General features: G+C 43.4%; 1 protein-coding gene across 4 annotated transcripts in view; it reads right to left on the bottom strand.

Moving 5' to 3' along the window:
• Nucleotides 1-12,482, bottom strand: part of fbxw2 (F-box and WD repeat domain containing 2) — a 40,634-nt gene that overhangs the window by 16,891 nt on the left and 11,261 nt on the right. For 2 of the 4 annotated variants that reach the window (XM_038781985.1, XM_038781981.1), the window contains exons 2-3: nucleotides 3,366-3,527; nucleotides 78-587 (exon numbers count right to left, since the gene is read on the bottom strand). In XM_038781985.1, the coding sequence (XP_038637913.1) occupies nucleotides 78-587; nucleotides 3,366-3,426 (571 nt within the window). In that variant the 5' untranslated portion in view covers nucleotides 3,427-3,527. Of the gene's footprint in view, nucleotides 1-77; nucleotides 588-3,330; nucleotides 3,528-12,482 lie in introns of those variants that run through there. The other 2 variants (XM_038781982.1, XM_038781984.1) reach the window with 2 other exon arrangements.

Genomic DNA, 12,482 nt, shown 5'->3' on the forward strand with positions numbered 1-12,482 from the left:
TAAGCATTTCACAACTAAAGCTTGCATGCATTTTAGTTCCAAACATTCTTGCAATGGTGATCTTTTGTTATACTGACCTGTGCACAACAATCCATCTTTATAATAAAGAGCATACACTCTAGCGCTGTGGCCAATCAAAGAGGAGGTCTCAAAGGCTTCTTTGTCCTGCAGTTGTTTTATCCTCCTAACTGCCTTCAGATAAATCTTCTTCCAGTGCAGAGTGTCCTGAATTGTTTCATCAATCTGCCATCCTAAGCTTCGACAGGCCTCCTGCCAAACTTCAGTACAGGCACTTATCACCTTGTTCCACTGCTTAGAGACTGAGCAGCAATTGAGTAGGGTTGAGGGATCAAGCCATTTCAGCAGATAAAAACCAAGCTCTAATGGAAGCAGTTTGAGGAAGTCACGTTTCAGAAGTGTTTCCAGATTGTTGGAGAGGTGCCTCAACTGGACAGCCCCACTCAAGCTGATTAGGTGGTCCAGGGTCTCATTTTTCTGCGTCTCCGTCAGGGTGATAAACGTGCTGGAGAGGGTTTCAAGCCATGCATTAAAGTCCTTTCTCTCCATGTGACCATGTGGCAATATACCTGTGAAACATAAGACAGCATATCACGTTTGTAGTTAACGACATGGAGAACAGGTCAAAATTGCAGCCAAAGCAGCTCCCTGCTGCCTGATCAACTGAGGAGTGAACATTTTGGCGCAGGCAGAGTTTCGCTGCAAAAAAGAAAAGGACAAATTTTATTTAATTGCAATGTTTGCTTCTTTTAAGAAAGGTTACTCAAACTAATTATCTTGTCACTTGTTTCTATGCAGCTGGTATTTCCAAGTCAAACTTATTTAATTTGCTGGCCTATGTTATTTGCAGTTGCAAATTTTGCTCCTGAATTACCTTAAGAGAGCAGTGGAGGCAAAGCTTTAATTCTGAACACTACTTTGTAAATGAGAAACAAAAAAGATATATTTTTAAAAATCAATCTCCGATTTCTGATAACACTGTATAAGTTACACAACATCTTTGTATGTGGAACACCAATGTCATCATTCAACGGCTTCTGCGTTTTTATCTATCATAACATTGACTACATTTCAAAAGGCACTTTAATGGTTGCCAAATGCATAGTTATGTCCAGTAGCTGTGAAAGGTGCTATATGCAAGCTTTTCTTTGTTAAAAACGAAAGCATTTGGATTTCTATTGTTGTTGTCACATTACAATCTACTTAATAAAATAAATTGAGTTTTTGGACTATTCTCTACCATTTTCCATTCCATTATTATGGGACAAATATTTTCAAAACTGTGACGGCGACATGCTACTTCACAACAAAGAAGAGTGGACATGAACTGATCGGCTGAGAATTGTCATTCTTTCAAATAAATAGCGTATTTCTGAAGAAATCATCCAAAGTCAAGAAAAAAAAACCCTAGGATCAAATGCAGCTTCTCTGGTGTGAAACCAGTGGGTTGTGAACAGGGAACAAGCAATGGGCATCTAATGAAGCTGCATTAAATCTACCCCAGTTGTTTGACATCCCTAATTTACAATGCAGCTGCCAGTGCAATATGTGGTTCCAATAGGCAAATACAACCCCCAAAGAATACAACACTAAGTAATCCTTACTTTCCATTTAACATCATTAAGACATGAAAAAAAACCTTTTAACAGAAGCACATCTTATCAAACTGGAGGCAGGAAATTGGCCACTGCTGCAAGCTCTTAAGGGGTTACAGCAGTTTAAAGTGAAGTACTCTGGCCAAATAAAGGGAAGCAATGTTATTAAGCTGCAGGAAGATGCACTAGGTCAGCAAGAGCGGGGCTCCAAGATTTTCTGGCACAGCTCTGGAAATGCTGGTGGCGCACATTCCGAGGATAGCCTTCTTCCTCTCAGATAGCAACAGTCCACACGTGAATGCACGTAACATTTTCCTCCAGGACCTGGCTGCAATGCAGAATTTGGGACTCCTGTTTACATTGCATTCCTTCTGCCCTATGCACTCCTCCACACAATCAAATTTCCTTTCTCACTTTCACGGCTTGCAGTCAATCAAGAGGGAAGCCTCCTTACACATTTCTACTTTCGCTCGTTCTCGAAAGCTGCTACCATCTTCACACATTGATTATCTCTCAACGTGCACGCAATTGTCAGCAGGGTTGCAAGTCCTTAAAACAGGACATACGTAGCCACTTCCACACCTCTTACAGGAGAAGACTGGGAGGGGGGAGTTTCTGCCAGTACACAAAAATTCGCTCCCATGAAAGAGGGTACACTGACATACTGAGAAGTCACAGCAGTCTTTGGAGATAGTGAAGCTACAGGCTTGTTACAACAGGATTTGTGTCAAGTGTCATGAGAATGTCACTTTAAGAAATGTTTGTCTGTTCATGTTACTGCAGTGATGTCAGAGTGTGGGTGGAGCGAATCAGGCTCTGGCTCTGCTTTTTAGTTTCACTTTGAGAAAAGCTTGGGTGTGTCTGTGTTTTTTTTGGTTTTGTTTCAGAGTTGGAGCTGCATCCAGCTACAGAGAAGGTGTAATGTTGTTCCCTCTGCCATGTAAAGACTATCTCTTGATCATTTGACGAATTCAGAGTGATAACTTGTCTCAGTAGTGAATTTAAACCTGATGTGCTTCTGCTAAAAGTTTTTTTTAATGTCTTATGGATGTTAAAAGGGAAGTAAGGATTACTTAATGTTGTATTCTTTGGGGGTTGTATTTGAATAGATGGTTGCTAAGATGTTCACTGTATGTTTTAAAAAGGTTAACTCGAGTTCATAGAATAAACATTGTTTTGCTTTAAAAAATACTTTTCGAATTCTGCTGTGCCACACCTGTAGAGTGGGCAGTGTGCTCCCCATACACAATCTAGTAAACGTTGTGGGTCAGGTGAACTCCATGATACACTTTGGGGTTCTCTAAATCCTGGCCCATAACACAGGTATCATTCTACTTGACTCAGTCATACATTCATCTCCTTTAACGCAAGAAGCTAGTGTGGCATAGTGCTGGTATTGAACCATCAAGTGCCAAGCACTGAAGTTGCTTCCTCACTTTTATCCTTCACCCCTTTTCTGATAGATCTATCAAAAAATGCAATGTCACTGCTCTCTACACCAAATAATACAGATAGGTCAGGTGGCAACGGCAAAAACTGTCAAGGAAAGAGTTAACTGGATGGCGAGCTTGTATCGTCGTCTGGAGAGGACACAGATGCAAGCTTCAGCGTCCTGTCATTTTAAATTAGATTCCTATGCTCCAGCAATCACTGAAGGCACTGAATTACCTGTTGGGGAAATGGCAAAACGTGTCAGATAGTATGAAAGGGTTCTCACATATCATCAATATCTGCATTGAACCATGTAGTCACCTTGATGCCCATTGCACAGAGCATCCCTCGAGCAGTAATAGCATCTTGCAGGGACACTCATATGGGGGCTGTGTAAACTCTGGCTTCAACCATCTTCATTGCCTCAGGCAGGTTTGGAGATCAAATGGACAGGGGCTTCACTCAGATCACTGAGCTACTCTCCTGTAGATTAGTAACAGTGGCAGTTTAAGCAATGGGAATGCAAAAAAAAAAAATCCATCTCTCATGACAACATCCTTGTACCTTTTCAAATCCTGAAAACCAATAGCCATACCCTGATGCCAGAATGCTAACTCTGCCAAGCTGGTCCCACAGATGGTGAATTGTTAAACTCTGAAGATGGGCTCGCAATCCACAGTTCCTAGAATTCACTAATCGTCAACATCACGTAAGCCCTTAATAATGCTGGAGCAACCCACCTCCATCCACATTGCAGCTTTTAGAGAAGTATCTTACTTGGGCAGAACGGTAGCATAGTGGTCAGCACAATTGCTTCACAGCTCCAGGGTCCCAGGTTCGATTCCCGGCTTGGGTCACTGTCTGTGCGGAGTCTGCATGTTCTCCCCGTGTGTGCGTGTGTGGGTTTTCTCCGGGTGCTCCGGTTTCCTCCCACAGTCCAAAGATGTGTAGGTTAGGTGGATTGGCCATGCTAAATTGCCCTTAGTGTCCAAAATTGCCCTTAGTGTTGGATGGGGTTACTGGGTTATGGGGATAGGGTAGAGGTGTGGGCTTGGGTAGGGTGCTCTTTCCAAGAGCCGGTACAGACTCGATGGGCCGATTGGCCTCCTTCTGCACTGTAAATTCTATGAAATCTATGAAGCAATAAATAGCACAGTATACAGACATTAGGAGTTCACACAGAGGTCACAAACAGTACGCAAACTATTATAATCACAATGTAATTTTAAACTTTTATGTGTTTCTGTAGTAGCTGTTGATCTTCCAATATTGGGTCACCTAAACTGTAATTTTGCTATTTGGGGCACATACTGATGGTAGTGTGAAGGTGGTGTTGGGCATTAACTGTTAATGCAAGAGAACACAGATCCCTCTACTGAAGCTCTCTTTAATGAGTTGTTGCTAAAAAATCTCTGGATACACTCCCCTCCTGCTTCCTCACCCCTCTGTGCCATCAGTGTACACTCCCTCATCATGCTCAAGGCTGCTCATAATGGTGGTTTCACATCAACACATGGACATCTTCAAAATCGTGCAGCACACAGCACAGCACAATAAGGTGCATTATTACTGGGCTGCAGTGTAGGAAGCCAATAGACAGGGGCGCACATCAGAATTATTTTTTGAGCAGTCTAATGATTGATGTGGGCTTTGGTTGCTCCGATTGTTGGGAACTTCTACTGTTGGCATTGGGCACCTAAAAGATGTCAGAAACCACGTGTGCAGGAGAGAACTCTCAAGAAGCCAACCTTTAATGTGCTACACAGAGGAAAAGCATGGGGAAATGGTTGGGTGATACAATATAAAAACAGGTTGGCAAGACAGTGGGCTCGGAGACTTGCACAATGTGCTGCTGGTCAACACACAACATCTGAACATTCATTACTCGAGAGCACAGTGCAAAGAAGCCCAAAAGGAGACGTGGGTGCAAAAACAGCTTGGATGTGGGCAAATCCTGCAATCATTGTGTACACCAACACCCCATTCTTTTGCTTTAGTGTTCATGGGAATACTGACAAATGTGTTCAATAGGGCAACAGGCACATAGATTATTATAAAACAATGTGGTGCCTGAATCCCTTTATAGTTCAGAGCCTATAACAGTGGCAAGTACAGTAACATCAATGACACAACACCTTCAAGCTGATGCCAGAAATATGACTCCAAAGCTCCATATGAAGCTTACCTGCAAGGAGCTGAGGATTGCTTCAAATACTTGCTTGAAATGACTGCGTCACATGGATTTGGGTGGGATCAGGCAGTGACATTAGTTGGAAAGCAAGATGAGGAAATTGCATTGGCATGTCTCTATTTCACATTCATTTATTCAGGAAGTTCCCACCTGTTTGACATGGCAGTTCAAGCTGCCAGGAACGATGTTTGCCAGAGATGTGGACAGGAGGAAACAAAACTCAATTTCTACCCACTACCATCCTGGTTCAGAGCAGAAATAAGGTGAGCAAAGTCATCCAACTGTGTTCATAGAACAGAATCATAAAAAGACCACAGCACAAAAAGAGGCCACTTGGCCCATCGTGTATGCGCCGGACAAACAAGGGCCAGCTAGTCTAATCCCACTTTCCAGTATTTGGTCCATGGCCCTGTAGGTTACAGCACAGGAGGTGCATATTCGGGCACCTTGTAAATGGGCTAAGGGTTTCTGCTTCTACTACACATTCAGATTACGTTCCAGATCCCACAGCCCTCTGAGTGAAAAGGATTTTCCTCACTTCCCCTCTAATCTTTCCATTAACCACTTTAAATCTATTTTCCCTAGACGCTGACCTTCGTCCATTCTATCCACGCCTCTTAATTTTGTACACGTCAATCAAATATCCCCTCAGCCTCCAGTGTTCCATTGAGAATAACCCAAGCCAATCCATCTTTCCTCTAGCTGTACCCTCCCAGTCCTGGCAACATCTTCATATCTTCTATGTGCTCTCTCTAGTGCAATTACATCTTTTCTGTAATAAGGTGACCAGAATAGCACATAATACTTAAGTTGTGGCCCAATTCTGGGGCTCGTTTAGCACAGTGGGCTAAACAGCAGGCTTGTAATGCAGAACAATGACAGCAGCATGGGTTCAATTCCCGTACTGGCCTCCCCGAACAGGCACCGGAATGTGGCGACTGGGGGCTTTTCACAGTAACTTCATTGAAGCCTACTTGTGACAATAAGCAAATATTATTATTATATTAGTCGACTAATAAATGAGAAAATTCAATCTGCCTTCTTAACCACCTTGTCGATCTGTCCTGCTATTTGCATGCTTTATCACCATGTCTTTATGTTGCTCGTCAGCAAGGAAAAGTACTACCTCCAATGATCACCACAGCAGGATGGACAGAGTGGGCAAAGCGGGCGTTGATATCAATGTACGCCCAGACCCACAAGTTCCACAGAAGCACCAGCAGGCAGCCAGCTGCCAAGGACGGGGTCAGTAAGGTTAGTTGTATTTCGGAACTCCGGAGACACATGTCCAAAAAAAAATTAGAATTTCATAAACGTGTATTTTTTTTAATTAAAAGTTCTAGCGCACGTATAAAATACACCAAACTGTGGCATGTCTCGATGCGGTACATGCTCACATATCTAGGGAGCGACCACCTCTCTTTCGCCCTACTCATCCATTTGGAACTCAGGCAGCCAAGTTCGGTGTCAATTTAAAGACAAGGTGCCCCTGAATGTCTGTTCACCTCCTTAAGCATCCCAAGGAATCGGAAAGGCATCGTCATGTGTCCAAGATACTGCAAGACGAGTTTAAATGCTAATCGCCATACCTCATCAACCGATTGTGTGGGTCAAGGTCACATAACCCAAAGCCCAGGAATAGCAGGCCGAATATTCTTTCGTGGAACTGAATGTTGTGGCTTGAACGGTATATACACAAAAGTTAATTCAGGCAGAGGGTTGTATTCAGGAGGTTCTCGGCCAGTCGTGTCCAGACACATCACATCACCCATTCAGTTTTTCAGTGCCAGCATGCGATGATCCGTCCCAGCGAGACCACGGCACGACTAACTGCAGCTTAGAACCTCACGATCACTGTAGTTAGGTGAATACAAATCAACACCATTGAAACTGCTGATGACGGCAACCTTAAAGGAAACATTCAGTCTGTAAATATTTCCGAACCGCTGGAGGCCCATCAGATAGTAACAGACAAACAACATGTATCCACTCCCATTGTACGTTTCTCGGCCAGTTGCTTTAGCTACCACCATTCGATGCCCAAAGTAGTGGCATTCTGGCGGGACCGGCGGGGACGCGCAATCGCTGCTATATAGAAAAGACAAAAGATTCTCACAGCTGCAGTAACCTATCGCCTTAAGAGAGACATAGTAACTTCCGCCGATCAGGGATCTGTGGACATTCACTCCAAGTTCCCTCACTTCCTCAACACCTCTTTGTGTCCTTCCATGTATTATGTAATCCCCAAATGCATCATCTCACACTTCTCTGGGCTGAATTCCATGTGCCACTCTTTTGCCCAACTGACCAATCCATTGATATCTTTCTAGAATCGACAGCAATCATCCTCGCTGTCAACCACATGGCCAATTGTGTCATCTGCAAACTTCTTGATTATTCCTATACTTACATTCAAATAACTGATATATACCGCAAACAGGTAGGGGGTCGAGTACTGAGTCCTGCAAAACCCCACTGGCAGCCACTTTCTAGTCACAAAATATCCATCAACAATTCCACTTTGTTTCCTGCTACTGAGTCAATGCTGTATCCAGCTTGCTACATTGCCCTGGAGGGGGGACCTTGTTAAAGGTCTTGTTTTGAAGAGCACATCAACAAAACTACCCTCATCAATCCTCTATGTTTTAAAAAGAAAGACATTCTCCATCTACTGACAGCCGACGGGTTTAAAGTCACTCTCCGCACTACTTCTGGGAGACCAATTCAGCTGGTCACGTGCTCACCTCCAAGCAAGCAGGCCATAACTTCAAATCACATTCCAGAGCTTGAGCATGTGATATAGGCAGATACTTTACCATAGTACTGAAGGAGAGTTGCACTGTCAGATATTGTGTCTTTCGGGTGAGATATTAAGCCAAGTCCATCATCTGGGGATCGCCCAGTGTTTTGGTCAATATCCTTCTCTGAATCAAAATGAACTTTGAATAACCCAACATGTAACAGAAAATGAAATCGTTAGACTTTCTTCTCTTAAACCTTAGTGCTGCCTGCCCGCAGCTCTTCATCTTGATATCTTCAGAGACAACATGCTGGTATAAGCTCAAGCTCAATGATGCAAAGATCACAGACTGCCAAAGTTTGAATTAAACACAACTGGGTGGAAATGGACCCGCTGCAAAGCTCTTGCTGTGATGCATAGAGTCTGCAGACACTGCATCCAGTCAGGCAGAATGAGAGGGGGAACCCAGGCCAAGATTGAAATCGCAAGATGATCCTTTTCAACAGCAAAGTCATGCAGAAAAGACAGCTGTGTATGATGGAATGGACACTAAACAATAAACGAAATACTATCGATACTGGAAATCTGGAAACAATGGGAAATGTTGGAAATAATCAACTGGTTAGACAGCAGCTATATTAAAAAAAATTCACTGGATGCGGCAATATTACAGCCCTTAAAATCCACAAGGTGTGAAACATTCGGTTTCCTCCACCCGAGATTCCGATTTAGGATCTAGCATTGTGAGAAGGTGCAGCAGAGTCTGTAAAAATATATATTTATGTGTTTTATTGATTATAGTAAGGCATTGCATATGATGCAACACAAGAACTGATGAGCATGTTAGAATCTCTCGACCTTAAGCCCATGCCTCCACCCTATTCCCGTAGCCCAGCAACCCATGGACGGCACAGTAGCACAGTGGTCAGCACAGCGCCAGGGACCCTGGGTTTGATTCCCGGCTTGCTCACTGTCTGTGTGGAGTCTGCACGTTCTCCTCGTGTCTGCGTGAGTATCCTCCGGGTGCTCCGGTTTCCTCCCACAAGTCCCAAAAGACGTGCTTGTTAGGTGAATTGGACATTCTGAATTCTCCCTCAGCGTACCCGAACTAGCGCCATAGTGTGGCGACTACAGTAACTGCATTGCAGTGTTAATGTAAGCCAACTTGTGACACTAATAAAGATTATGATTATTATAACCTTTTCAATACTAAGAGCAATTTTGTATGGCCAATCCACCAAACCTGTACATCTTTGGACTGTGAGAGGAAACCAGAGCACCTGGAGGAAACCCATGCAGACACGGGAAGTGCAAACTCCACACAGACAGTCACCCAAGGCCATAATTGAACCTGGGTCCCTGGAGCTGTGAAGCAGCAGTGCTAACCACTGTGTCACCCACAAATAATGAAGATATTTTGGACAAGCCACACTACCAACGAAGAGGTGCCAGGAAAATCCGAGACCAAAAGTACCCTGCCGGCCAGAATCAGGAAGAGAGAGTTGGAATTTCCTGGGCATGTAATAAAAAGATCATGATCAGTTGCCGGCTTGGGTCACTGTCTGTGCGGGATCTGCATGTTCTCCTCGTGTCTGCGCGGGTTTCCTCCGGGTGCTCCGGTTACCTCCCATAGTCCAAAGATGTGCAAGTTAGGTGGATTGGCCTTACTAAATTGCCCTCAAGTGTCCAAAAAGCTTAGATGGGATTACTGGGTTACGGGGATAGGGTGGAGGTGTGGGCTTAAGTAGGGTGCTCTTTCCAAGGGCCGGTGTAGACTTGATGGGCCGAATGGCCTCCTTCTGCACTGTAAATTTTATGATTCTATGACATCAGGTGATCTACTCAGCAATGCAGGAACCCAGCACCTTCGCAGGATAAAGATCGAGATGTCAACCTCATTCCAAAGTAATTCAATTCCAGAACATAGTGTAAGAGCCCTTTCCGTTTATTTCCTTTGTTCCCATTTCTTTTGGATGTGCCTTTAAGCACATAAGACGACTTAAAGTTGAAACAACCTGCTCGTCAGGACGCTGCGTTCTCAGGTTTTGCTTCTGGAAAGGAGAAGCCAGATTCTCCAACATCGAGTTGATCTTAGGAACGAGGTTTGGAGATAGTCGGTTTGATTGGTTAACCGGCAACCAGTGAGTGGGTTGTCCAGGGACAGTATTCTGCCTGACAACGGTCAGTGATTGGTTCCTGCATGATGCTTTCCGAGAACTGGGCAGACGTGTTTAGACCATAGGAAGTGAAAGAAACGCACTCTCTCTCTCTCTCTCTCGCTGAAGTGAAAAAATTGCTGAACTGTTTTGAAAGCAGTGAGTGTCTGACACATCCTTTGCTGTAAACCTGAAATGATGCGGAGTATGCAGAAAAGCGGACAATCCTGCCAGAGAAAACTATTTCAAGCCTAGAATGTGGTCGTATCAAAACAACAGCCTGAACTCCAGAAAAACAATGACTGGAAATCATTCCAGTGCATCAAAGATCCTTATACTTGTATTTGTATTCATATTTTCTTTCCCTTTCCACCACCTTTCTTCTCTGTAGTCTGTGTGTATGTTGTATAGAGAGAGTGGGGCTAGTTAGGAGGTGGGTTGTGAAAGGGGTAATAGATAGTTATATTTTCTGTCCATTTCATTATAATACTGTACATTATTAAAAAATTGTGTTTTAAAGTTACAAACTGTAGTTTATTGGGCACAACCAAGGACCTTGGGTATTTTAAATAAATGTAATTTCACTTGCGTTGCGACTCCAGGTCAGGTGGGGCTGGAATTGACTGCACACTAGCCCAGGGTGTCATGACATAGTTTGGGGCCAGTCTGGGATCTTTTGAATGGTAAACAGTAATGATTTGGAGTATAGTATATATTAAAGAGGCACTAGGTTGGTAATAATGATAATAATATTTTATTGTCACAAATATGAAGTTACTATGAAAAGCCCCTAGTTGCCACATTCCAGTACCTGTTCAGGTAAGCCAATACGGGAATAGAACCCGCGCTGCTGGCCTTGTTCTGCATTACAAACCAGCTGTCTAGCCCACTGAGCTAGTACAATAGCTGTTGAAGCCTTTCTTCAGCTGGAGGAGCTGTCTTTGGTTTATTTAAAAGGGTTTCAAAAATACAAGTCAATTGAATTGGCAATTTTTTTATTGTTGAACTTTTTTTTTAAATTTAGAGTACCCCATTATGTTTTTCCAGTTAAGGGGCAATTTAGCCTGGCCAATCCACCTACTCTGCACATCTTTGGGTTGTGGGGGTGAAACCCACACAGACACGGGGAGAATGTGCAAACTCTACACAGACAGTGATCCGGGGCCAGGATCGAACCCGAGTCCTCAGTGACATATGTGGCAGTGCTAACCACTGCGCCACCGTGCCACCCTGAATTGGCAAATTTGCTAAAAGTAGAGGTGCTGGTTAAAGCTAAGGCAGTGGAGATGTACACTTGGGTCTGTTAGAAACACGGGAGAGCCTATGAGCACGTAGTCTAGGTAGCATAGCATCAGAAACACTTTCTGGTGAAGAGACTGATCTGGAGAGGATTCAGTTGCAATTCGAACATGAGGGGGAATTTTAAAAAATAGACATGCTAGAAAGAACAACGGAGATACGGGGAAAAGGCTTGTCAAAAGGAAATGATGAAACTTGATGTGGAACTAGAAAGATTAGCAAGGGAAAAGGAGAGAGAGAGAGAAAACGTAAACTTAAAAGTTGGAGTCAAAGACAGAAGTTGAGGAAAATCAAGAGAGAGGTGCAACTCCCCAGTGCAAATCCTCGTGGGGGTATGTTCAAATATGTACAGGCCCTATCAAAATTTGAGGAAAAAGATGTGGAGACATTCTTCATGGTACTTGAGAAAATAGCAACTCAAATGGGGCAACCAAAGGAAAAGTGGAGATTACCCATGCTAGTTAAACTAACAGGGCGAGCGCAGGATGTTTATGCTTCTCTGGATAGGTTCAACCTATAAGAGAGGGTGTCTAAGGATTACGACAAGGTAAAAAATACTATCCTGGATGCATATGAATTAGTTCCAGAGGCATAATTTCCAGAATTTAAGGAAACTGCCGGGACTGACTTATATAGAATTTAAATGAGGTAAGCAGAACAATTTTAATAGGTGGGTACGATCCCTGGGCGTTGAAAGTACCTATGAGGCTCTGAGACAAATCATTCCCTTAGAACAATTTAAGAATTCACTACCCTCTGTGATAAGAACCCATGTTGACGACCAAAGGTTTATGAGCTAATCCATAAATTTAAAGCTTAGTTCCGTAACCATCATAAGTTTGAAAATGATAGGAATTGGGAGAATAAAAGGAAGGCAGGTAGCCAAGGTAAGGAATGGTAGTTGGGAATACAAAGAGATCCCCTCCTCAGACCAGGAAGGAACATGCTGAAGGTGGAGGTGATACTCAAAAGCTTAAATGTTACCATTGCAATAATGTGGCACACGTTTAGCATGTTGGAAGTTACAAGGAAAGCCCAGGAACTTTTGGGGT

The sequence above is a fragment of the Scyliorhinus canicula genome, chromosome 21 (genome assembly GCF_902713615.1).
Source record: "Scyliorhinus canicula chromosome 21, sScyCan1.1, whole genome shotgun sequence".
NCBI lineage: Eukaryota > Metazoa > Chordata > Chondrichthyes > Carcharhiniformes > Scyliorhinidae > Scyliorhinus > Scyliorhinus canicula.